Raw genomic sequence first — 27,587 nt, 5'->3', positions numbered from 1 at the left:
TTGACAATAAATTTCACATGCTGTTGTGCAAATGGAATAGACAAAAGGTGGAAATTATAGGCAATTAGCAAGACACCCCCAATAAAGGAGTGGTTCTGCAGGTGGTGACCACAGACCACTTCTCAGTTCCTATGCTTCCTATGCTTCCAGACACATCTCAACATCAACTGTTCAGAGGAGACTTCATGAATCAGTCCTTCATGGTCGAATTACTGCAAAGAAACCACTACTAAAGCACACCAATAATAAGAAGAGACTTGCTTGGGCCAAGAAACATGAGCAATGGACATTAGACCGATGGAAATCTGTCCTTTGGTCTGATGAGTCCAAATTTGAGATTTTTGGTTCCAATCGGGATGTCTTTCTGAGACACAGAGTAGATGAACGGATGATCTCTGCATGTGTGGTTCCCACAGTGAAGCATGGAGGAGGAGGTGTGATCGTGTGGTTGTGCTTTGCTGGTGACACTGTCAGTGATTTATTAAGAATTCAAGGCACACTTAACCAGCATGGCTACCACAGCATTCTGCAGCGATACGCCGTCCCATCTTTTGCGCTTAGTGGGACTATCATTTGTTTTGAACAGGAAAATTAACCAAAACATACCTCCAGGTCGTGTAAGGGCTATTTGACCAAGAAGGGGTGATGGAGTGCTGCATCAGATGACCTGGCCTCCACAATCACCTGACCTCAACCCAATTGCGATGGTTTGGGATGAGTTGGGCCGCAGAGTAAAGGAAAAGCAGCCAACAAGTGCTCAGCATATGTGGGAACTCCTTCAAGACTTGGAAACACATTCCAGGCGACTACCTCATGAAGCTGGTTGAGAGAATGCCAAGAGTGTGTAAAGCTGTCATCAAGGGAAAGGGTGGCTACTTTGAAGAATCTAAAATATAATTTATTTATATATATTTGTATAAACTTTTTTTGGTTTCTACATAGTTCCATATGTGTTATTTCATCATTTTGATGTCTTCATTATTATTCTACAATGTAAAAAAAAAAGTACAAATAAAGAAAAACCCTTGAATGAGTAGAGTCCAAACGTTTGACTGGTACGGTATAAAAAAAAGGATCTATCTACAACTTTTTTGAAATCACAAAATAAAGTACATAAATTTACCTCAAAATTGTTTTGATGGAATTACTTCAAAAATGTTGATGAAACAGATTACATTTGTAGTTGATCAAGACTAGTAGCAGCCAGGGGGGGGGTTGTCTCGCCCCATAGTACCCTACATATCAACATTCTAGACCAACCCAATCTGTATTGCCCCATAGTTGCACAAGCATTGGTTTTGATACTGAAAAACCAACCGGTCTTTGGACAGTGGCCTGGCTATAATGTCCTAGAGATGACTGTTGGTGTTTTTGAACATGATGGACACTGATGGATTAGGCCTATCTGAGTTTTGGGGTCAGACAATTATTGCATAAAAAACTGGTATATGACCGTGAGACAAAATACAACATTTTTCATAACTACATTTTGCATTGTCCCTGTATTTTCGCCATGATGGCCCATGGCGCCATAGGAAATGTGGAACTACATGTCCCAACATGCCAGTGTGCCAGAGCAAGGTCCTCCCCATAGAGAAGGATAGAGGCCTTTGTCCAAAAGGCCGTATTAACATGGCCAGCACCATTTAGGGCTTCCACCATTTTAACGTAGTCAACTATGTAGCACTTCCAACTTTGTTGGCTGAGATCTCCTGGTGACCCTGTTGGAGTCATGTGGAACCGGGTCATCAGGAGGGATCAGTCAATCGTGAAGAAGAACATTTACTACTTCAAAATGGAGATTGCCTCAATGGCGTTGCCCATGCTGTCTGAGACTCCATAATACAGATACAAAGACGAGTTATCTTTCTACCTCTATGCTCCTCCCCTTCTTTTGATTGGCAAGTTGTTTGTTTCACTGTTACCAGCTGCTGGACTATTCCAATCCCTGTCGGAGAGAAAACACGCAGACCGACAGTCCTTCTCAATTTTCTTCCTCCCTGTTTACCTCATTGTGCTTTCTTTTATTCCACCCTGCTTCTGTCTTTTGCTCTCTTTTACTCTTTGCCTAAGTGGGTAACTTTTTCTTCTCCCTCCTTTGCTTTCTGCTCCGTTTCACGGTTTTTATACGCTCTAGCTATATAGCAGAGGTATATTTATTTATTTTTATTAGAAAGGATATACATTTCAATTATTTTTTTTATTTTTTTTAGATGTTCGTCAAATGAGAAGACGCAAAAGATGGAGTTGCATATTTTAGAACACAGTTTGAAAGTAGCGAGTATAGCAAAAGAGGGCATTCAGATTTGCACTCATGGATTAATCAAACTCGCCTTCTTGCCCTCTAAAACAAGGTAAGTAGCTATATAGATATGAACACTTACCAAATCCGTAAAAATATAACAAACGAGTCATAAATGTGGTATTGGGCAGTAACGTTATTGAAAACTAAGTGCGGGACTGGATTATGTAGCCGATCGGTGTAGCAAAACGGTGCAATTTTAGTTGTTTTCAGTACAGTTGTCTTTTTAGCTTTCAATGAAAATGCCTGCTCTGTTGTTTTTGCATGTGTCAATGGGTACTCGCAGTGGCATATTCTTTAAATTCAGTAGGATATTTAGTTTTGTATTTACATTTCAGCTTTTGTAGTCCGACGTGAAGGGGGGTGTGTACGTGCTTAGTTTTGAACTCTGCGGTGTTGTTTTTCGTGTGTGTGTGTGTGTGTAGCTGAAAAATTATCCGGGGGAGGTGGTTGCTTTGAAATCAAACTTGAACCGGCTGCGTGAGGCATTCGTATATAGGCCCACAGCCGGCATTTAAGTAGTCCGGGAAGATGCCGAATACATCATTTGCGATGTTGCAATCATGATATGTTGTTAGCACCGCAAGCCATTATATCTGCTGCCGAAGAAGTGATTGCGCTTGACTGGTGGTTGTGTTCTTGACTACAGACTGTTTATATTAATTTTTAATAGGCTATTAAGGGATCACAATAACAATGTTAAGATCCTTATATTAATTTCACCTGGCATGATGAGGACAGGGCAGGTTATAGCCAGGATATATTCTCTATGTTCAACCTATTGCGATAGTTATACGATTATGGAATTCCACTGAGAATATTTCTCAATAGGCCTACTCTCTAACGTAAACTTCGTTAGTGCTAAGTGATTATTTGCTCAAGGGTAATGTCTGTGAGAAATGCATTCCAATAATATTGGCGTTTTGCATTCCAACAAAGATCTTGGCGTTATGACTGCACGTTGAAGGCAAGTATTTTTTTTATGAGGATCCATACATTAAGGGCACATGGGATTGGAAAGGCCATTGGCTAGCCTATGTTGGCCAAGCTGTCCTCAGGGCAACTTCCCCTCCACCTTTCAGTGACCTTTCTTTGTGTTCTCCGCTGCCCCCTAAAAAATACTTGAAAAACAGGTAGAGGTCTACAGAATGTAATATACATTGTCATCATGGAGTGTTTTTATTTAGGAGATTACTGTCCTCATATTGGCTTTGTTGCAGCTTTAAATTCATGGCATTATTACCATTTGGGAGTCACTAATATATTTATTTGTGAAGTACTTTTAGATTTGACACTACTTTTTTTAATAGCTTCAAATTTCGAGTCAAGTAACGGTGTGTTAATTGTTCAGGAGTGTTGTAACAGCCTGAAACAAACTCCTCTAGAAGCTCCCTGTGAAGTGCCTTGCATTCATGTAGAATGTGAGTGATGCTGACCATATGTGGAGCCACACAAACACAAGGGGGGATGGCTTGCAAGCTACTTACCAACTAGAATGTTGTTGATGGTCACAGATGCATAAATAATAAGGTAGAGACACAGATCAGAAAACCAGTCAGTATCTGGTGTGCCCAACATTTCCCTCATACAGTGTGACACATCTCCTTCACATAGAATTGATCAGGCTGTTGATTGTGGAATGTTGACCCACTAATCTTCAATGGTTGTGCAAAGTTGAGGCTGGTTGCCCATACCATAGCCCCACCGCCACAATGGGGCACTCTGTTCACAACGTTGACATCAGCAAACTGCTCTCCCACACATTGCCATACTGTGGTTGTGAGGCCGGTTGGACATACCGCCAAATTCTCTAAAACGACGTTGGATGTGGCTAATGTTAGAGATATGAACTTTCAATTCTCTGGCAACAGCTCTGGTGGACATTCCTGCAATCAACATGCCAATTGTACAGTCCCTCAACATGGGACACCTGTGGCATTGTGTTGTGACAAAACGGCACATTTTAGTGGCCTTTTATTGTCCCCGGCACAAGGTGGACCTGTGTAATGATCATGCTGTTTAATCAGCTTCTTGATATGCCACAACTGTCAGGTGGATGGATTGTCTTGGCAAAGGAGAAATGCTCACTAACAGGGATGTAAATGGATTTGTGCCCAAAATGTGTGAGAAATAAGCTTTTTGTGTGTATGGAACATTTCTGGGATTATTTTTTTCAACTCATGTTGCGTACAGCTTCTCAAGAGGGATAAACAGTATTATTGCTGTTTTTTCCCTCATTTTTCAAGCAACGGTATTTTTAAGGGAGCATGTGAGCACAGACGTTCACGTCGCCTAGCCGAGTTCTGCTAGGAGCAAACCGGATCTATGTATGTGGACGCCTTTACCCGATCTAACCTATTTTTCAAGTTGTTCATGAGCAATGCAAGAAACACAGTCCTTCTTACTACTACAACACTTTAATGAGGACATGGCCATGTTGCACAATACCTCAGATTCATCTAACCTTTTTCAAGATAAGAAAAGTTCAAATTAGAGATAAAATTAAACAAGTATTTTCTGACAGCAGTTTCCAAATACATATGCACCAAGAGTAATGAGGTAGACCTAAACTTCAAAACTTCACTCTAATGTAGGACTCTTCAACCCTGTTCTTGAATAGCTGCCCTCCTGTAGGTATTTGCTCCAACCCCAGTTGTAATAATCCTGATGTGCCAGATTAGGGTTGGAGTGAACCTACAGGATGGTAGCTCTCAGGAACAGAGTTTGAGAGCCATTCTCTAAAGGCTATCACTAGATTAGCATCCTTTCATCAATTTAAAACCTTAAATTAACACATCCAATAGTGGAAAGGAGCCACATCGTACTGAATGTGAACGTAATCATGAGTCTCCTCTTTTGTAATGGTGGTGAGACACCCTTTCTCTATGTATTAGTAAAGCTCTCCATCATGCCAACCCAAGGACACTCGAGATGATAAGATGACACAACAACAGGAGATGTTTGGGACAAGGAGGCCACTTCAGCATTTAGGCGATGATGTACGCCATCATTCAAGAAATGAATCATGGCATCAGACTCGCTGCTTTCCACAATCGACAAGTATCAATGGTGCCCCTCGATTTAAGAGCGGTTTGGGTGAATTGGACAAGCATAGGTCATAAACCTGTGTCTCCTCTCTCCCAGAATTGTGAGCCGGTTCAGGTCTTATGATCAGCATAAATGTCTGCTGCAGCTGCTGGCATTCCCAACTCGAGATGCATGTATTTGGGTATGTTTGCATAGACAGATGCAGGGAGCAAAAATATTCAAAAAACATCCTCTGGCAACGAGGTTTACACAACTGTATGGAGCTCTTATCACTCATAAGTGAGGAATGAAATGTAAGAAATAGCTGGATTTATTTCGAGCTGAGAAACACCACGGCGTATTTCTGTGTTGTCTCTGACCTGATGGCCCTCAAATATAGCCCATATGTCTATAAATATGGTGATAAAGAAGATGGTCAGTCTTGTGATCACATAAATTGTCTGCATTGAGTGTATGGATGTGTTGCTTTCTTTCTACGGTGGAACTTTGCGGGCCATGTGGGGGTCACAGACTTTTTGGAGGCTGATTACATTAGATTCAGACCGAGTATTTCTGTCTGACCAAGGCAAGCTGGTGTTTTTTTCTCAGCTTCCTTGGAGGTTGTACAGACGTTTATTGGTCATCAACAATGTTGACTGAATAGTTAGTATACTCATAGGCGATAGGCATATGAAATAACATTAATCTAGATTTTTTTTTTGCTCATGCAACCACAATACTTTAGGCTAACAAAATGCTTTTGCTCCTCTGCGTTGTCCAATGAGGTCATTTCTGGGCAAAAGATTAAGGTTCCTTACTGCCTACAAGCAGCTTCCAATAACTCCTTCCCATTTTTTATAATTTAACTTAGATGATGAATATGTTCTGTTGAAAATAACTGGTGATTTACAAGTTGCATAATGAACCACGTTATTCACTGTAAAACATCCTCTTTCGTTTCCAGATGCAAATTTTTCAGTTTGACGGAAACTCCGGAGGACTATACCCTTATCGTCGACGAGGAAGGCTTCAAAGGTGGGTTTTGTAGTCTCTACCTCTGGACCTTTAAGGTTACTGTGGAAACCAGGATCAGATCACAGGAAAAAATTGTAGCCCTATGATTTTCTCAAATCACTCCTATCTTGACTGGCTGCCGATGTTTGATCACATATTGCTCCATCAGTTCTCCCCCCTTTGCCATTATGGGTTAACAGAGGCCAAGCTGTCACTGACTTGGCTTTGTGGTTGAGTGAGTTGAATCCATGTCATTAGACTGGTTTCCAGGGTGACCCTTGTTGGTCACCATGGATACTAGAAGCTCTGCGTTGCGAAACAGGTGCGGGTATTCTACTGTAGATTGGCTGGAAGTTTCTATTGTGCCTACCTGTATGTGAGCAATTAATGAGATTGGAATTGCGCTGAGACTCAGATTTTTCACTTAAAATGTATGCCAAACAAGCATTGATTTAAAAGTGTAGTAAACCATACAACTCTATTCACAAGGACACCTTTAACATTGTGTTTTTGTTATGTTTTCAGTGTACGTTTACTGGAAGAACTGTGCAGATGGTAACAGAATTTTGGTCATCTCCCTCAGTTTGATCATGTTTTCACACCTTGACTTTGAAAAAATCTATTTTGGTTATTGAATTACAGTAAGTGAAGTGAATGTACACCTGGTAACAGAATTGCGGTAACGGAATTTCATGTTGGGTCCCTTATTTGTACATCACAACAATTATGAATTTCTTTCTCTTCATTATTTTAATAAGATCCACCACCAAACAAGACCAAATTTGGTTGGTGTGGATCGGACCAAATCTGAACCAATCATAGACGTTTCTGTTTCAGAATTTTGGACAACAAAGTACAGCACAGAACAGTAGAGTAGGGTTCAGTACAGTACATTATAGTGTACTCAACTCTAGTGTGCTCTGTTTGGGCCAAATGGGCTGAGGGGGGGCATTGTTATTATTCTACACTATATATAAATGTTGATATTAGTTGGCAGAGGTGTTTATGTTAACTTTGTGTTAATGTATTTCTAATACCTTTTAAAGACAATCTCTGGAACTTTAGTGACTACTAAGTATTTTTTTAACCTCCCGCTTTGGGCTGATTGTGTCAATGTGTTGTACATAATCTATGAGCAGAATTACTATGTTACTTCAATTGGCCACAATTTCCCTAGTTTAAAATGGACTCTTTTTTTTTTTTTTTCTGGGAGCTGTACAAATTCATCCCACGTGGGCCAGGCCCATAGCAATTCAAGTTTCCACTATATGTGTTACCGCTAGCGAGGTGGTCATGATGCACCCACAGCAGAGCAGAGAATCAAATCAAATTGTATTTGTCACATGCGCCGAATGCTATAGGTGTAGACCTTACTGTGAAATGCTTACTTACAAGCCCTTAACCAACAATGCAGTCTTAAGAAAATAGAGTTAAGAAAATATTTAGTAAATACACTAAAGTTAAAAAAAAATGTAATCAAAAAGTAACACAAGAAAATGACATTAACTAGGCTATTTGCAGGTGGTACTGGTACCGAGTCAATGTGCGCGGTACAGGTAAGTCGAGGTAATTTGTAAAGTGACTATGCATAGATAATAAACAGTGAGCAGCAGCAGTGTAAAAACAGAGCGAGCAATGACTTCCACGAATGAGCTTCAGCCCCTCGCCATCTGAGTGACGCCTAGAAGATGCACATGACACACCCACAGCAGCGAGAGCAATAACATGGTGCACAAATCAGATTTTCGGTTGAACACCTTTTTCTCTTGAGCGCTACTTTCAGAACTACTGGCAAAAAATATATACAAAAGTACTGGACAATCTCTTAAGACTTTTCCTGGTAGTTGTTTTCTAAGGCCCATTTTCCACTTGTTTGACAAGAAATCAAATCCTTTCCTTTATACCAAATTTTTAGGATGGAAAATGGTTGAAAAATGTATATGCCTTAATTTCTCAAATACTCTTAGCTTTTTTTTTGCTTTGCTCCGAATTATTATAAGCTTATTTACTCATTCCAATGACACTCATGAATGCAGTTTATTTAACAAGGTTTCTTTCAAGGTTTTTCTCCACACATGATGAATTTTATGATGGAATAAGTTAGCATGGTCAGTCATGTGTCATCTCTTATTGTTCTTAGCAATGGAGTCAGGTCTTTTCCAAGTCAGACCCCTCTCATATTAATAGCACTCAGGCTTGACAATGCCTTCTCCGGCTTATCAGCGGAGGAGAAATTCAAACAATAATCTGTAAAATAAGGGACATTGAGAGTCCGGCGACACTGTCAGCTGGGGCCACACCTTTTAACAGCATTTTCTTGTCTGGTTTCAGAACTGCCTGAGTCGGAGCACCTTAGTGTCGCCGAAGCCACGTGGTTGGCTCTCAATGTGGTGTCGGGGGGTGGGAGCACCACCAACTCTCAGCCAATCGGAGTCACCAAAATAGCCAAGTCTGTCATCGCCCCCTTGGCAGACCACAACATTTCTGTGTTTATGCTGTCCACCTATCAGACGGACTTCATCCTGGTGAGTGCAGTTCCACTACAGACCTCTCTTAGCCTAATTTATACCCTACCTCAGGGGCAACTTTGATGGGGCCACAGAATGTAAGTGGCTGCAGTGGGTCTACATTCCCATAACCATACCAACACATGCAGTCAACTGATTTGTGCAATCAATTCATTTGTACAGTTAAACTACTTAAACCTCTTAACTAAATGCATACCAATAGCCAGGGGGACGTAAGCGAGATTTGGTTGGGGGCCCCACCACCTCGCTGGCAAAACATTTTTACTGGCCCTTGTTTTGATTGCGGAGAGAACATTTTTTAGTTTGAAAGTACATGTCCTGCTATTTTACTAATTTTTCCATTGGGCAGAGGATTTCTTTTCCGTTTATATCCATTTTGCCATGGGGTAGAGACATTTTAGCAGTTTTAAAGCTAATTTCCTGCAATTCTACACATTTGGACATGTCAAATTAACATGGCATTAGTCACCTGAGTGAGAGTGACTAACACAATCAATGGGGGCTCCCTGGAGGTCAGGGCCCCTGGTCATGTGCCCAGTCAGTATTTGGCCATGATAGCTGGCTAGACTAACTTACCAATAAAAAAATAAATCGTTAGCTGACAGGGCTAATTGAGTTGGCTGACAACAAGAGGAACTGCTGACGCACAACCACATTTCGAAATGGTGCACCTGGTGTATTCTACTATTCTAACTCTCATCAGTAAGTTGAGAGACACAGACTGAGTCCATTTGTCAGCCCCCGACAAATGGCTGCACAAAATGGTGATCCTGCGTAGTAAAACTATGCAGATGTGGGCAGCACCGCAGTTGCAAACTTGATGCAAGTACACAGGATTGCCGTGTTGCGTTCTTGCACTGCGAAAAAGTGTTTGGACAAATTCACTTAAGTTTGGTATTTGGTCCCATATTCCTAGTACGCAATGATTACATCAAGCTTGTGACTCTACAATCTTGTTGAATGCATTTGCTGTTTGTTTTGGTTGTTTCAGATAATTTTTTGCCCAATAGAAATGAATGGTAAATAATGTTTTGTGCACATTTGAAGTTACTTTTATTATGAATAAGAATATAATTTGTTTTCGAAACACTTCTACATTAATGAGGATGCTACCATGATTACGGATAATCCTGAATAATTAGTGAACAATGATGAGTGAGAAAGGCGCACAAATAATATACCCCCACCAAAAAATGCTACCTCTCTTGTTATTGTAATGGTGATAGGTTAGTATGTCTTGGAGTCATATATTTGTGCCTTTTCTCACTTAACATTATTCACGATTCATTCAGGGCTATCATTGTGTGCTAAGAATATGGGACCAAATACTAAACTTTAATACAGTGAATTTGGCCCACTAAAATGTGGGGGACTATGTACAAAAAGTGTCCACCTGAAATTAATGGAATTTAAGCTGACAATCTTTACTTTAACCTCATTGTATAATTTAAAATCCAATGCTGGAGTACAGAACCAAAAAAATTCACTGTATTTGTCAGTTTAGCTGCTTATTCCTGCAAGTATTACTCAACATGGTAATTTGCATGACCTCGTTATGTTACCAGTGGTCCAGTGGAGAGGATTGAAGGTAGTCTACTGTTATATATAGATAATGGAAAATAGCTTACGAAACATGCCATTTTAGTGTAGTATTCCCCCACTTGTACTTTGTGGCCTGTAACTGTTTCCCCATTTTGCTCGATATGAAAAGACAATAGCAGCGTACCTCCCTGGGCGGCACTTTTGCTTTGACGAGCTGTTTAATTACACCAGTCCTTCCTCATGCCAGGCCTTTTTGGCCACAGGGAGTCTTTTTATTACCTGCTACTAAGACGGGGAGAGAAGAAAACACAAGGTCTGCTGAATAACTGTAGCCTTTGTAAGGAAATATAAAATTGTTGATAATCTGGCAGTAGTTATTTAAAGAGGATCAGTCTCGGCTCAGGCTCTTGCTGGAATTCCCGGTAACATTCATGGCCACTGTTTTCCCTCCGCCAGCTGCTCCCAGCCACGGCCTAATCACTGGCTTTAAAGAAAAGGAAGAAACAACCTGAGTCTCTGCATCAGTTTCTCTCCATTTCTCTCGCTCGCTGCCTCTGCATCAATCTGCCTACTCATCTTGATGTCTTACTCACTCTTTCTCTGTTCCTATCTTGCATACCTCGGAACACCCCGGGACTCCCCTCTTGCGCTCACTTTTTGTTCTTGTTCCGGCAACTCCCGGTTTACAAATGAAGCACTGTAAGCCGCTCTGATAATAGCGTCTGCTAAATGAAAAATGTAAATGGAACTGACACAGTAGCTTTGCGTTAGGCCCGTGTAATGGACAGCTATTTGGGGCATTTAATTTCACTTTGAAATGAGATTTTGAAGCAGAAGCATTGCATTCCTTTGGGAGGTTGGTGGCCCAAACTTTTTGCTAGTCAGACATGCAGTACTTACCTAAAATGCTTCATTAATGTTTGCTGTAGCCACGGGCCCCTTTCTTTTAGTTACACTTGAGGTGTTCAGCTAAGCAATATGCAGAGTCCTTTTGAAATTTCAGTGAATTGTTTGCTATTGGGGCTCCATTGTTTGGGACTCCATTGTTTCTTTTCCCTGATAAGTGTGGTTTCAACTTGGTGTTTTGAAGTGAAAATGTGAGCTACTTTCTGATGTAATTGAATCAACCGTTCAAATGCTATTTCAAGTTTCTATGAAACTCTTTTAGGTTTCCCGGTTGTAACAAGTGTTTTGGTTGAGGCCTACTTGTTGATTGTGTTGTGTTGTGGTTGTCAGGTTCGAGAGAGGGACCTGCCTATGGTCATGCACACCCTGTCTTCTGAGTTCACCTTGATGAGAGTGGTCAACGGAGAGACCGTGGCCGCCAACAGCCTCGGAGTCACCAACGGCTTTGTCAAGCCTAAACTCGGTAGGCACAATATACAAGACTGACATTTTAGCCCATTATCACACTATCGTGTGACACAAACTGTACTGTGCTTGCTCAGATATTTACTTTTGACATTGTCCTTTCCAGTACGGTTCCAGCAACTATGGGATATAGTAACCAGGCCAGCACAGTACAGCTCGGCTCAGTAGTCTGAGGATTTATCCCAGTGTTTAGCCAAAAGTCTCAAACTTTTCTGTTTCCGGCGGACCTGCTCTAACTTTTCAGCCAAAACAAGGCTTTGGGTACTTTTCAGCTGCCTTTTACATAACAATGGCTGTGAACTTTAAACACCTTCTCACAAAGCAACAGTCTTTCTGCTCGCCACAAGTCTTTACGCAGCAAACCAAAATTGGTTCTGTGAAACTTCCCAGAACATTCGTTAGGTTTTGTCAAAAACTGTCCAGTTGGGTAGGTTACTTTCTAAATGTAATCTGTAACATTTACTACTTACTACTGTCCAAAATTGTAATCCGTAGCGTAACTTTTGGATTACCCAAACTAAGTAACATAATTGAATTACTTTGTTACTTTTGGAAGACAAGAATGTATATTACCAATTGAATGAATTCATCTATTGCAGGTTAAGTCAATGTTAGTTTACATAGCTGGTCATAAATGGATGTTGCATTTTACTTTATGGGTTGGTTATGTAGGCTTATTCTAACCCATCGCTTTCTACTACAAATAATACAAGGCCAAAATATTTACATTAAAAACCAAGTCTGTCAGATTTCCAGTCATGCCAATTAATGAATATCCCTTGATCTTCAAGAATAGGACTCGGAAAAATAGATTAGCCAAATTGTTTTACCTGAGCATAACCCAAAAACGAAGGACTTATTAGCTCACTCTGTTTATCTTGTTGTCATGGAGGACTGATTGGACTCAAAGCTTTGAGTTGAAAAATAAATGCTTCTCTATGGAATGGCATGCTTTGAGCACTAGGCCAACCGAAAAATGCTATTTGCATGTGAAAAAATGTATTATACTGAACAAAAATATATTAATGCAACATGTAAAGTGTTGGTCCAATGTTTCATTGGCTGCCATAAAATATCCCTGAAATATTCCATACCACAAAAGGCTTATTTCTCTCAAATGCTGTGCATCAATCTGTTTACATCCCTGTTGGTGAGCATTTCTCCTTTGCCAAGATTATCCATCCACCTGACAGGTGTGGCATATAAAGAAGCTGATTAAACAACACGATCATTACACAGGCGCACCTTGTGCTGGGGACAATAAAAGGCCACTCTAAAATGTGCAGTTTTGTCACAAAACACACTACCACAGATGTCTCAAGGTTTGAGGGAGCATGCAATTGGCATAAACAACATGTTTGAAATATTGCATTCCATGCCTCTGTAGGCTATATTAAGCATAAGTGCGATTTCATATTATTTTTTCAGGAGGGGAGGCTACATGCAGCTATTTACATGTTGAACACAAAATAATTGATCAACATGTTCATACAAACTCGACGATAGTTTTTTGCCGCAATGCAAAACTCAAGTGAGGAGTTGCGTGTAGCTAGCTAGGCAGCATATCAAACAAACACAAGACACGGACACGCAGTCTAATGTAATGTTTTTTTTTTCATCATCATTGAAAACATTGGCTTATAACAGACGGAGAAGGTTGTAGCCTTAATGGCCTGGAATGTTTGTTCAAATCGCCACCGTGTTTTTACCTCAGCTGTCCAGAAATAGGCTACAGTCATGGTTCAGAAGCAATGATCTATACACTAGATGACTGACAGAGGGTGCTGTTTTGACACCACTGAGCCTCCATCTTGGCACCGTTTAAAAAATAATTATAATACGTTGGGGTCACTTAGAAATGTCCTTGTTTTTGGAAAAGCACATTTTTTTGTCCATTAAATTAACATAAAATAATCAGAAATACAGTGTAGACATTGTTAATGTTGTAAATGACTATTGTAGATTTTTTTAAATGGAATATCTACATGGGCATACAGAGGCCCATTATCAGCAACCATGTGTTCGAATGGCATGTTGTGTTAGCTAATCCAAGTTTATCATTTTAAAAGGCTAATTGATCATTAGGAAACACTTTTGCAATTGTTAGCACAGCTGAAAACTGTTCTGATTAATAAAGAAGCAATAAAACTGGCCTTTAGACTAGTTGAGTATCTGGAGCATCAGCATTTGTGGGTTCGATTACAGGCACATAATGGCCAGAAACATAACAATTTTCTGAAACTCGTCAGTCTATTCTTGTTCTGAGAAAGGAAGGCTATTCCATGCCAGAAATTGCCAAGAAACTGCAGATCTCGTACAACGCTGTGTACTACTCTCTTCACAGAACAGTGCAAACTGGCTCTAACCAGAATAGAAAGAGGAGTGGGATGCCCCGGTGCACAACTGAGCAGGAGGACAAGTACATTAGTGTCTAGTTTGAGAAACAGACGCCTCACAAGTCCTCAACTGGCAACTTAATTAAATAGTACCCACAAAACACCAGTCTCAACATCAACAGTGAAGAGGCGATTCTGGGATCCTAGGCTATTGATGAATTTAAGGCAAGATAATTTTTATTGATCTCAGATTCTCAGTTGTCAGTGTCAAAGTAGCCTGTCATTTCGATAGTTTGTGAGGTATTAAAACAAGATTCTGCCAAAGTCTCCAGTCATGTAGAATTGCATGAAATTAGTTTATAAAAGCCAAACATTTTCCCCGACTCTAGGCTACTAAAAATGGTCCCCATGTGTGCAACTTCTGTAAGTTGCGATAATATGTATGCAATGCTTTATTATAAAGGTTAAAAAAAAGATCTCATGCGTTCCGGTGCCTCAGAGCTCCCTAGGGGCACTCACGATTTAACAAACTAAGCACTGAACACAGGTAGTAGTCTAGACTAGTTAACTATCATATACTAAAATATCCACACAATCCACTAGCCAGCCAGCCATATATCATGAGTTAGATTATTAAAATTAAGAAATATTATGTAGTTATTATTTAAGAGCATTGAAAATACAATTATTGAGCTAGCTAACTAGTAGATAGCCTACCTTTTCCCGATGTCAATCATGTCTTTAAGAGGCTTGCTTACAATTTGTGATTTTAGTCCTAATTTGGACTCATCTCCCAAGAGTCGCTAATGAGTGGGTGTGTTACAGAAATAAATAGGCCCATGCTAAAAAAACATGTTTTTGTTTTGAAAGTAGTCTGTGCACGGCCCTGCCAAGGTTGTCGCAATGAGAGTTGGGATATGCAAAAAAAACATTTCCGTTTCAAACCTCACACTCATACAGGTCAATCAATCACATTTATTTTATATAGCCCTTCGTACATCAGCTAATCTTGAAGTGCTGTACAGAAACCCAGCCTAAAACCCCTAACAGCAAGCAATGCCGGTGTAGAAGCACGGTGACTAGGAAAAACTCCCTAGAAAGGCCAAAACCTAGCAAGAAACCTAGAGAGGAACCAGGCTATGAGGGGTGGCCAGTCCTCTTCTGGCTGTGCCGGGTGGAGGTTATAACAGAACATGGCCCAAATGTTCATAAATGACCAGCATGGTCAAATAATAATAATCACAGAAGTTATCGAGGGTGTAGCAAGTCAGCACCTCAGGAGTAAATGTCAGGTTACAGGTTACCCATCTGTACATGCAGTGAAACAAGACAAATATAAGAAACCCTTATTTGACCTTTTTGTATGTTCTAAAAATATTTGTACATTATTACACTGAACAAAAAATATAAACATGCAACAATTTCAATGATTTTACTGAGTTACAGTTCATGTAAGATAATCAGTCCATTTAAATAAATCCATTGATTATCTTCAACTCAAACACTGTTGTACTCATCGATCCAGAGCATCCCGAACATGCTCAATGGGTGACATGTCTGAGTATGCAGGCGGGGACATTTTCAGCTTTCAAGAATTGTGTACAGTTATTTGAGACATGGGGGTGTGCATTATCATGCTGAAACATGAAGTTATGGCGGCGGATGAATGGCACGACAATGGGCCTCAGGATCTCGTCACGGTATCTCTGTGCATTCAAATTTCCGTTGATAAAATGCAATTATTTGTTGTCTAGCTTATGCCTGCCCATACCCCCTCCACCACGAGGCACTCTTTTCACTACATTAAAATCAGCAAACCGCCCACCCACAAAACACCATACATGCTGTCTGCCATCTGCACGGTACAGTTGAAATCGGGATTCATCAGTGAAGAGCACACTTCTACTGCGTGCCAGTGGCCATCGAAGTTGAGCATTTGCCCACTGAAGTTGGTTACGACGCCGAACTGCAGTCAGGCCAAGAGCCTGGTGAGGACGACGAGCACGCAGATGAGTTTCCCTGAGACGGTTTCTGGTTTTTGTGCAGAAATTCTTCTGTTGTGCAAACCCACAGTTTCATCAGCTGTCTAGGTGGCTGGTCTGGGATGTTCCCGCAGGTGAAGAAGCCTGATGTGGAGGTCCTTGGCTGGCGTGGTTACACGTGGTCTGCGGTTGTGAGGCCGGTTGGACGTACTGCCAAATTCTCTAAAACGACGTTGGGGGTGGCGTATGGTAGAGAAATTAACATGTATTTCTCTGGCAAAAGCTCTGGTGGACATTCCTGCAGTCAGTATGCCAATTGCAGGCTCCCTCAACTTGAGACATCTCTGGCATTTTAGTGGCCTTTTGTCCCCAGCACAAGGTTCACCTGTGTCATGATCATGCTGTTTAATCAACTTCTTGATATGCCACATCTGTTAGGTGGATGGATTATCTTGGCAAAGGAGAAAATGCTCACTAACAGGGATGTAAACAAAATTGTGCAAAACATTTGAGAGAAGATTTTTGTGCGTATGGAACATTTCTGGGATTTTTTTTATTTCAGCTCATGAAACATTGGTCCAACACTTTTTGAATGTTTTTGGGATGTTAGATTAAACCCATTCACACTAGAGCTTACATAAACCACTGGTGACTTTCTGGTGTGGGGGTAAGTTGCAGTGGAAAAGCACCACTAGACTCTAAAACAGTAATGTCTACTTTGTTTCAGGTTATGCATTGGGATTTCTGATACAAATTGAATTGTATTTCATCCCCTGAATAAGAATATTGCTGAGGTTTCCTGAAATGATTTTGCTGTTATGATGCACCCTGTCAAACTGAATGTAGCAAGGCTGAAATGATGCATTCTCATCTTGACATGTTTCAAGGCTGACTGACATGTTTGTTTTAAGAGTAAGTCAATCCAGCACCTGCTGTCAAGGTTCTGCCTCAGAACAGAGGCCCTGAGAACACAGTCGGATATGGCAGGCAGAACATCTGTTGCTTATCCATCAAGTCAACCTCTTGCTGGTTGAGGGATTTTGTTGTCTAGATTTGTCTCCTTGGGTGACTTTTGATGGGTAGTAGGGATCAGCCATTTTTGTAAAAGTGTTGGAAATGTCCTCTTTCAAAACTGAGTGAGACATAAAATAGTTGAATGCACATATGTTCACAACTCCCAGTATCATATTAATAAAAGCACATGTTTTCTCACTCGCTCACAGTGCCCCGTCCCATCATCCACCCTCTGTCCAGCCCCAGTAACATGTTCTGCGTGACCAGCCTGGACCCGGACACATTGCCCTCGGTGGCCACCCTGCTCATGGACGTCATGTTCTACTCAGGCGGGTAAGGACCCTCTCCTAAGCACTCCTCCTGTTTCACATATGGCTGTCACCAGAGGCCATCTGCCGTCTCTTTTTAAGAGACTATCATGTACACGCACACACAGCCACAGGAGCACTTAGCTGCTCGAGTTCAGACCATTTGTTGAACATAGGAAGTCTAAAACCTAGGAAGAGGGTTAGACTTGAGCAGGGGCTGTCGTAGGATGGTTATGCTGCTGTTAGTAGGCAAGAAAAACAAATTTTCACTATTTCACTAAAATCAATAAACCGTAGCATGTTTTTGGGCATATTCAGTAGTTTTTACCTGATTTAAGTAGAATCCTGTTGAAAATGATACTCTTGCTGCTTCCTGTTGTCATGGATTTTTTATTAATAGCCAAGTGTCAAAACACAGGTTTTAAATGTTCAAAATCATAATCAATATGCTGAAATAAGTTGTGATATGTTGAAGACCAAGACATAAAAATGGCTCCCAACATGCGCGTCTCACTTGTTTTGCTAAATTAGTACCTTAACTGCTCACGCACCAATATTTTCCAAGCGGTCACTCTTGACTGAAATTGATTCGCTTGTTCTACTGTAATCAATAGTGTGCGCAAATTAATCACTCACATCCATATTGTATGGAAATCAATTTAACTGGGACAATAACCGCAGCGACATGTAGTGCTTGCACTCTTCTAACAGACAAACCTCAAAGAACTTGGGTATACTACATATGCCAGTCGATAGATGAGAACCATATATGAAAGTCATTTGTCAACTCATCTCTTTCGTTTGTAGGAGGAACACCCAAATTCTCTCACCACCGTGCTCTGTTAAATGACTGCTGCTACTGACAGGCGCATTTGACGAAAACACTATTCCTAAACCAAAGATATTGATCTGTTTTTAGTAATCGATTTTGTGAAATTGTGATGACTTGAAATTGATATAATTGATATAAATTGATATAAACTTTCATAATATCATCACCGATCTTTGGGGAAAAGGATGTGTATTTCCTGTAATAAGTGTGACGAAAAGATTAGCCTGTGTTATGTAGTAACACATTCTGTCCACTATAGTTTTATATTAAGCTAATTTCCCTATCTGTCAATCATTTGATGTTTAGATTTAGGATGATGGTAATGAAGCACACTCACCGGTTTTTACAAGAATTACAGCTATTTCTTATTACTTTAATCATGGAGAGTTTTTTTAAATGCTCCTAAACACAATGTAACTGTGCGCTCTAGACTGGATCTTCCATAGTGGCTGTGCAGCAGCCTAAATGGACAACATCCCTACTAGGATGAAACTAGCTCCAGTAGGCTAATCTTTTTGAGTGTGTACTGTATTACTGCATTGTATTATATGGACAGAAATTGCACTCATTGTTCAAACCATGATAAATCAGGGAGAGAACACGCTATTCTGGTGCAACACATGCGTCCTACAAAGTTACAAGTATAGGCTAGCGAATTTTATTTCAATATTTATTTTTATTTTCAATATTTGTATAGTTAGAAGGCTGACGTGTGTGTGTATACCCTACCTTTCATAATATTTCCCCTCATGTTATTAGCCTAACTCTTATTTTATTGTTGCTTCTTTCCTGCCTTGCTTTCAACAGTTAAATTAAATAGGTTTTGTTGTCCTTATTTTCATCATTCTAATGACATCCTTGAATAATATAGGACTAGAATAGACGCAGAAGGCTAATAATACTCGCGAAGATCGAATGGTTACGGGTCTGAATAAGCAACTGCAATAGCCTACCGCCATCGCACGTTCGCTCTTCTTTCAAACAACCCGTGAGTTCTATTGGCTGCTGTATTTAACATTCAGCTAAAAATAGCTTGTCCCTTTTCGAATTGTCTATTGGTATAAGAAATGCAACAAAAAAAAACATTTTCTTCCCAACAAGCGATTCTAGTCTAGCTTTTCTTGCATGGGGCTCTGAGCTAAGGAGCGTTTATTATTATTAATTATTTTTTTAAAGGAGAGGCCAGTGGAGCAGGTGCTGCGTGCATATTGCGCAGGAGACTAATACTGCATTGCATTTATTACCTGAAAGAGGTAGTCTAGGATGTGTGTGTAGATATAGCTCTCAATCTAGAACAGGATTATCTCTTTTGGATGCAATTTGAATGGAGTTGATGGAGAGACTGCGACATTGCTCGCGCGTGCACTGATTAATGCAACGATATTCGAGTGATGGGCTGTTTTTTTTTTACTCTGCAGCTGAAGAAAAAAAAAAGATCTTTACAATTAAAAGAATTAGGTGAGATGAGTAAATAAGACTCGCATTCGATCTTTACATTAATGTCACAGGCTATGCTGCAGCAATGTAGGTCTACCTGTCACAAGAAAAAAAGTGACCATGATGGGTCTACATGCATTGTGAAATGCGCTCCATACTGAGATTGGTTATTTGTTCCCACCCTGAGCCTTGATGATTCATCTTGCAGTGGCTGTAGAGAAGACAGATTTAGACATCGCATCATGTCATTTAAAAGTTCAATTTCACGCTGTGCTGTTAATATAAATAATGTATTATAATTTACCAGTTTCGCAGTTATTTATCCCGGGAAAGGGAGGGATTTTGGGTGGTAAAATATCAGTAACCGGGTTCCAGCTGTGCAACCCTAGTCCCTATTGTTAGGATTAGACTGTGAAAGTGGTGAAAAGTTTGACTAGCAGACCACTCGACATGATGATGTTGGAATGGGGTTGAAAGATGGTTATATTTGACGTACTTGAATCTCGATTCTTTCTATTCCAGGATAAAGGACGCTGGGGCGTCTAGCGAGGACTCTGGACACATCCGCTTCTTCTCTTTCTCTCTGATTGAGGGCTACATCTCTCTCGTCATGGACGAGCAGACGACACAGCGGTGGGTGCTCTCCTGTGGGCCAATATTTATTTTCACCTGGTTATGGTGTCTTGCCGTCAAAGGCAAAACTGCTGTCAATTTGCAGTTTAGAGTCATCTGTGGACAACTTTTTTGCTGGGTTTGCTGCTGGGCTGTTAGGAAACAAACATAGATAATCATAGAGGGCTTACAAATAAAGAAGGTCATGTAGAAGTAACCCGAACAGCTGCATTACTAATCACATGTGGATTGAACTAAAGGATTACAGTACCACTACATTAGTAGCTACAATATATATACAAAAGTATGTGGACATCCCTTTAAATGAGTGGATTTGGCTATTTCAGCCACACACTTTGCTGACCGGTGTATAAAATCGAGCACACAGCCATGCTAGTTCCACAGGCAAACATGGGAAGTAGAATGGCCTTACTGACGAGCGCTGTGACTTTCAACGTGGCACCGTCATAGGATGCCACCTTTCCAACAAGACAGGTTGTCAAATGTATGCCCTGCTAGAGCAGCCCTTTTGAAGTGGAAGTGTATAGTAGAAACAACGGCTCAGCCGTGAAGTGCTAGGCCACACAAGCTCACAGAACGGGACTGCGGAGTGCTGAAGCGCGTAGCGTGTAAAAACTTCGAACTGCCTCTGGAAGCAACGTCAGTAGAGTAACTGTTCGTCGGGAGCTTCATGAAATGGGTTTCCATAGCCGAGCAGTCACACACAAGCCTAAGATCAGCATGCGCAATGCCAAGCTGGAGTGGTGTAAAGCCCTCCGCCAAGCTTGCCCCCAACTCCGGAGCAATCTTAACGCATTCTTTGGAGTGAAGGCAGTCCAACGGACAAATCTTGGTTTGGCAAATGCAAGGAGACGCTGCCTGCCCCAATGAATCGTGCCAACTGTAAAGTTTGGTGGAGGAGGAATAATGGTCTGCGGCTGTTTTTTCATGGTTCCAGTGAAGGGATATCTAAACGCTACAGCATACAATGACATTCTAGACGATTCTGTGCTTCCTCCTTTGTGGCAACAGTTTGGGGAAGGCCCTCTCCTGTTTCAGCATGACAATGCACCCGTGCACAAAACAAGGTCCATACAGAAATGCTTTTTTGAGATCAGTGTGGAAGAACTTGACTGGTCTGCACAGAGCCCTGACCTCAACCCCATTGAACACCTTAGTGATGAATTGGAACGCCGACTGCGAGCCAGGCCTAATCGCCTAACATCAGTGCCCGACCTCAGTAATACTCTTGTGGCTGAATGGAAGCAAGTCCCTGCAGAAATGTTCCAACATCTAGTGGAAAGCTTTCTTAAAAGAGTGGAGGCTGTTATAGCAGCAAAGGGGGGACCAACTCCATGATTTTGGAATGAGATGTTCGACAAGCAGGTGTCCACATACTTTTGGTCATGTAGTGTATTTTATCACGAGTTTGTCCTACATTGACAAGGTATCCCTTATATAGGTCAGTGGTGTCTCGAAGCTATGAAGGGGGACGATAAGTGGATCAGGCTTTTAGCACTTCTGAAGTGATGTATTTTTCACCACTGACCTACAATCTGAATTTGACCAAATCATTATTTGTAATGTTATTGCTATAGATTGAATATGTGCATTCATTTTCTCCCTCCTAGGTTTCCCAACAATGTCCTCTTCACTAGTGCTTCAGGGGAGCTTTGGAAAATGGTTCGCATTGGAGGACAGCCTTTAGGATTTGGTAAGTAGGACCGTTGTTTTTTTTTCTCAGGTTGGTTTCCACAGGTCTCCCACATGTTAGTCAGATCTCTGTGCAGAGTACACATCACCAGTAGACACTGTTTGATGCGAGTGTCATTTGGCTAAGATTCTGAAAAACCTCTAACTGTGATGCCAATCAGAATATTACTTGGCAATGTGAGGAATGCATTAAATGCCCAGATACCCCTCATTTCTGAAAGAAATATCTGATATTAATGGATGTGTTCTTTATTCTTATTGCCTTGTCAGACGAGTGTGGTATCGTGGCTCAAATATCGGAACCCCTGGCGACTGCTGACATTCCAGCTTATTACATCAGTACCTTCAAATTCGACCATGCCCTGGTGAGTGATGGTCTCCGTTTCTATGGTAAATTGTAGAGGTCAGTTTAAACTGGAGCTTTTGGAATAATCATTTAACCCCGCCCTCCTATCTCTCATAGGTCCCAGAAGAAAACATCCAGAGCGTGATTGGAGCTTTGAGGACCAATGAGAGCGCAGGACAGTGAAGGCGAGGAAAGAGACCGCGGAACGAGCGATTTATTATGTCAAACTCTTACAACAACAAAAAAAGAAAAGTGCCAAGAGCGTGGTTCTGGGAAGAGGGTAATGCAAAGCTTGAGTCGTGTAGACAGACGGACTGTGTGTGTGTGTGTGTGTGTGTGCGTGCGTAGACATGCTTTTGTACAACGACCAGCAATGTGTCCCTCCTATTCTAAGACGGCTCCAACTACACTCCAAACCACACCCGCCACTCCCTTGAGCATCCACTCTTCCCCCAAACAACATCCACCTCTTTGGGGACCCAAAGCAAGAGTGACTGCAGTGTTTTTCTTTTCTCTCGCTTTATTTCTTTCTCCTCTCCCTTCCCCTCAGACCATTTCACCATGGCAACGTGACCTACCGAATTTGGGCCTATTTCTTCGACACCAGCCGCTGAGATACTGCAAAGCGGCCCTCGCCTCCTTTTACTCTTCGTGTGTCACCCACGCGGTCCATGACTGCCTATGGTGATAGGTGTTGCTTTAGTATACCAGACTTTCCTTCCTAACTTTACATTGTTTTTCGCAAGCTGCTCTTTCCATAACAACCATACTGTATTAGTTACCAGTCCTCTTATGGAAAGAAAGAGAATGTACTTTGCAAACAATTTTCAATATTTCCATTGTTCTTTGTATTTATTTTTCTCTGTGCCAAGAGGTTTTAAAGGCCTAGACCGATGCCTTGTCTAATGCTCAGCGTGTGTGCAATTTCAGATCAGATTTTGTCCGAGTGGGGAAATGCGACGTGTGAATGCTGTCTTGTTCTGGTGATGAGCGTGAAATGACATTTACTGACAAATCACAGAGCCACTGATCTATAGAACATATCATATAAACAGTCTAGTGTGCTATATATATATATATATATATATATATGCCCATTTTCATGTAGTTTCGGGAGAACTAGGTTATCGTTTTGCGTCGAGTGCCACACTAGGCCTGACTCCAAACCAGTCCTTTACCACAAACTACAATAATAACTTAAATGCTAGTAAAGCCAGCATGGTGAAGTGGTAGGGGCCTTGTCATTTATTCTGTTGTGAATGTTCTTTTGTGGTCGTGGATCATTGAACCAGCCCTGCAACCCTGTTGTCAGTTTAGGCAATCAGCCCCCCCTCCCCCACCCCAGTCTGCACTTTAATACAGGTCCATCTTACTGACCTGCTATACTGATGTGAAAACGGGGAAGGCTTATTTTATCCTTGAAGGATTTCTTGATAAGTAGAGACTTTTGTTGGTCTTAAACCATTGGTGGGTATTTTATTCTCTGTGACAAGCAAAAGCTTTCTTCGGTTAGCTTTGATATACAGAAACCATGTATTTATCAGTGTTAACATAAAGGGTGACATTTCTTCTGATAAAAAGTAATTTGTTTTCAGCTTGTAGTGTGTTTGGTTTCGCAAGCCCCTCACCTTTCATCTGTACTGTTTTTTTGTTTGTCTTCATTTCTGACATTAGTCCCCCAGACCCGTAGCCTATTCAAAACACCTTTTGATTCAAACCATATCAGAAATTATAATATGTATTAAACAATCATCTTACCGTTATCTTATTTTAGACAAATAGTTTCTGACAGGAACGTGCAGCTTTCAGCAATTATGTAATTTCATATTAACATCATTGGTCGAGTTAACACCCACGTTTATACCTGGTGCTAACATGGGTCCTTTATCCTGATCTTGTCTGCATATACTTTAATACCATGTGTAGATGCATTTCTGGAAATGTGGGCACAATCAGAATGTAGACAAGATCAGCACAAGGGACCCATTTTAGCACCAGGTATATACGGGGCTTCTGATTTAATGTGAAGGGCTGGAATGTAAACTTGTATGCATGGGGCATTGGGAACTGCTGTTGGGAGTCCTTGTATTGAGCTAAATGCTGTACTACTATTGGCTTAGAATCTTTTATTTGGCAGGGCTAGGTTTCCCCACTATAATGCACCCCGCTTATAACAATCAAAGCGATAGATTGAAGTGGTCAAAAACTGAGACAGAATCATTCTTATTAATTACAATGTACGGTGCATTCAGATTTGTTTTAATGTTTATTGTCCTCAATCTACACACAATACCCCATAATGACTTAAGCAAAAACAGTTTTTTAGAAATGTTTGCAAATGCATTGAAAATTCGGTTGAAGTAGGAAGTTTACATACACCTTAGCCAAATACATTTAAACTCAGTTTTTCACAATTCCTGACATTTAATCCAAGTAAAAATTCCCTGTTTTAGGTCAGTTAGGATCACTTTTTTTTAAGAATGAAATGTCAGAATAATAGTAGAGGGATTCATTTCAGCTTTTATTTCTTTCATCACACTCCCTGTGGGTGAGAAGTTTACATACACTCAATTAGTATTTGGTAGCGTTGCCTTTAAATTGTTTAACTTGGGTCAAATGTTTTGGGTAGCCTTACACAAGCTTCCCACAATAAGTTGGGTGAATTTTGGCCCATTGCTCCTGACAGAGCTGGTGTAACTGAGTCAGGTTTGTAGACCTCCTTGCTCACACATGCTTTTTCAGTTCTGCAGACAAATTATCTATAGGATTGAGGTCAGGGCTTTGTGATGGCCACTCCAATACCTTGACTTTGTTCTTAAGCCATTTTGCCACAACTTTGGAAGTATGCTTGGGGTCATTGCCCATTTGGAAGACCCATTTGCAACCAAGCTTTAACTTCCTGACTGATGTCTTGAGATGTTGCTTCAATATATCCACATAATTTTGCTTCCTCGTGATGCCATCTATTTTGTGAAGTGCACCAGTCCCTCCTGCAGTAAAGCACCCCCACAACATGATGCTGCCACCCCCATGCTTCACGGTTGGGATGGGGTGTTCTTCAGCTTGCAAGCATCTCCCTTTTTCCTCCAAACATAACGATGGTCATTATGGCCAAACAGTTCTATTTTCGTTTCATCAGACCAAAGGACATTTGTCCAAGAAGTACGATCTTTGTCCCAATTTGCAGTTGCAAACCGTAGTCTAGCTTTTGTTTATGGCGGTTTTGGAGCAGTTGCTTTTTCCTTGCTGAGCAGCTTTTCAGGTTATGTCGATATAGCATTCGTTTTACTGTGGATGTAGATTATTTTGTACCTGTCTCCTCCAGCATCTTCACAAGGTCCTTTGCTGTTGTTCTGGGATTGATTTGCACTTTTCGCACCAAAGTACGTTCATCTCAGTACTTTCATCTCTAGGAGGCAGAACGCGTCTCCTTCCTGAGCGGTCTCATGCTGTTAATACTTGCCTACTATTGTTTGTACAGATGAACGTGGTACCTTCAGGCATTTGGAAATTGCTCCCAAGGATGAACCAGACTTGTGGAGGTCTACAATTTTTTTTTCTGACATCTTGGCTGATTTCTTTTGATTTATCCCATGATGTCAAGCAAAGAGGCACCGAGTTTGAAGGTATGCCTTAAAATACATCCACAGGTGCATCTCCAATCTACTCAAATGATGTCAATTAGCCTATCAGAAGCTTCTAAAGCCCTGACATAATTTTCTGTAATTTTTCTAGTTGTTTAAAGGCACAGTCAACATAGTGTATGTAAACGTCTGACCCACTGGAATTGTGATATAGTGCATTTTAAGTGAAATAATTTGTCTGTAAACAATTGTTGGAAAAATGACTTGTGTCATGCACAAAGTAGATGTCCTAACCGACTTGCCTAACCTATAGTTTGTTAACAATACATTTGTGGAGGGGTTGAAAAACGAGTTTTAATGACTCCAACCTAAGTCTATGTAAACTTCCGACTTCAAATGTAAATAAATATCACATTTACATACACTACCGTTCAAAAGTCACAAAAAAGAAAAGCATTATTTTGTCAATTTTAAAATATCAAATTGATCAGAAATACAGTGTATACATTAATGTTGTAAATGCCTATTGTACATTTTTTTATGGAATATCTACATAGGTGTACTGAGGCCCATTATCAGCAACCATCACTCCTGTGTTCCAATGGCAAATTGTGTTAGCTAATCCAAGTTTGTTATTTTAAAAGGCTAAATGATCATTTGAAAACCCTTTTGCAATTATGTTAGCACAGCTGAAAACTGTTCTGATTAATAAAGAAGCAATAAAACTGGCCTTTAGACTAGTTGAGTATCTGGAACATCAGCATTTGTGGGTTCAATTACAGGCTCAAAATGGCCAGAAACATAACATTTTTCTGAAACTCGTCAGTCTATTCTTGTTCTGAGAAAGGAAGGCTATTCCATGCCAAAAATTGCCAAGAAACTGAAGATCTCGTACCACGCTGTGTACTACTCCCTTCACAGAACAGTGCAAACTGGCTCTAACCAGAATAGAAAGAGGATTGGGCAGTCCCGGTGCACAACTGAGCAAGAGGACAAGTACCTTAGTTTTTCAAAACTAGAAACTGACGCCCCACAAGTCCTCAACTGGCAGCTTCATTAAACAGTACCCGCAAAACACCAGTCTCAACGTCAACAGTGAAGAGGTGACTCTGGGATGCTGTCCTAGGCAGAGTTGCAAAGAAAAAGCCATATCTCAGACTGGCCAATAAAAAATTTAGATGGGTGAAGAACACAGACACTGGACAGAGGATCCCGGAGTCACCTCTTCACTGTTGATGTTGAGACTGGTGTTTTGTGGGTACTATTTAATGAAGCTGCCAGTTGAGGACTTGTGAGGTGTCTTTCTCAAAGGCCTTTTGCCAAACTCCAAGCGGGCTGTCTTGTGCCTTTTTACTGGGGAATGGCTTCCGTCTGGCCGATGGTCACTCTGACAGAGCTCTAGAGTTCCTCTGTGGAGATGGGAGAACCTTCCAAAAGGACAACCATCTCTGCAGCACTCCACCAATTAGGCCTTCATGGTAGAGGCCTGATTGGTTTAGTGCTGCAGTCTTCTCCCCTGATTGCTCAGTTTGGCTGGGCGTCCGGCTCTAGGAAGAGTCTTGGTGGTTCCAAACTTTTTCCATTTAATAATGATGGAGGCCACTTTTTGGGGGGACCTTCAATGCTGCAGACATTTTTT

General features: G+C 41.0%; 1 protein-coding gene across 2 annotated transcripts; it reads left to right on the top strand.

Annotated features, from left to right (window-relative positions):
• The first annotated feature begins 1,926 nt into the window (after positions 1–1,926).
• LOC129820053 (cytosolic arginine sensor for mTORC1 subunit 2) lies at positions 1,927–26,677 on the top strand. 2 transcript variants are annotated; one of them, XR_008754147.1, is made up of 10 exons: positions 1,927–2,354; positions 6,294–6,364; positions 8,675–8,868; positions 11,650–11,782; positions 17,326–17,449; positions 20,216–20,326; positions 21,937–22,019; positions 22,289–22,383; positions 22,482–22,644; positions 22,915–26,677. XR_008754147.1 is itself a non-coding variant. In XM_055876876.1 (9 exons), the coding sequence occupies exons 1-9, from the start codon at positions 2,242–2,244 to the stop codon at positions 22,545–22,547; spliced, it is 990 nt and encodes a 329-aa protein (XP_055732851.1). In that variant the 5' UTR covers positions 1,927–2,241; the 3' UTR covers positions 22,548–26,677. The 2 variants fall into 2 exon arrangements, 1 of the variants encoding a protein (XP_055732851.1); XM_055876876.1 differs by having other exon boundaries at positions 22,482–26,677.
• Positions 26,678–27,587: the final 910 nt, after the last annotated feature.

This window comes from Salvelinus fontinalis, chromosome 2 (assembly GCF_029448725.1).
Source record: "Salvelinus fontinalis isolate EN_2023a chromosome 2, ASM2944872v1, whole genome shotgun sequence".
In the NCBI taxonomy this organism is placed as follows: Eukaryota; Metazoa; Chordata; class Actinopteri; order Salmoniformes; family Salmonidae; genus Salvelinus; species Salvelinus fontinalis.
The sequence above is the reverse complement of the archived record's forward strand: the minus strand, read 5'-3'. Positions and strand labels throughout refer to the sequence as shown.

Bases quoted from the DNA above. Each gene is read 5' to 3' on its own strand.
- LOC129820053 (XM_055876876.1), top strand. From the start codon at position 2,242: ATGGAGTTGCATATTTTAGAACACAGTTTGAAAGTAGCGAGTATAGCA. The intron at 8,869-11,649 runs GTGAGTGCAGTT...TGTGGTTGTCAG, and splicing joins ATCAGACGGACTTCATCCTG to GTTCGAGAGAGGGACCTGCC. The intron at 22,020-22,288 runs GTAAGTAGGACC...TTGCCTTGTCAG, and splicing joins AGGACAGCCTTTAGGATTTG to ACGAGTGTGGTATCGTGGCT.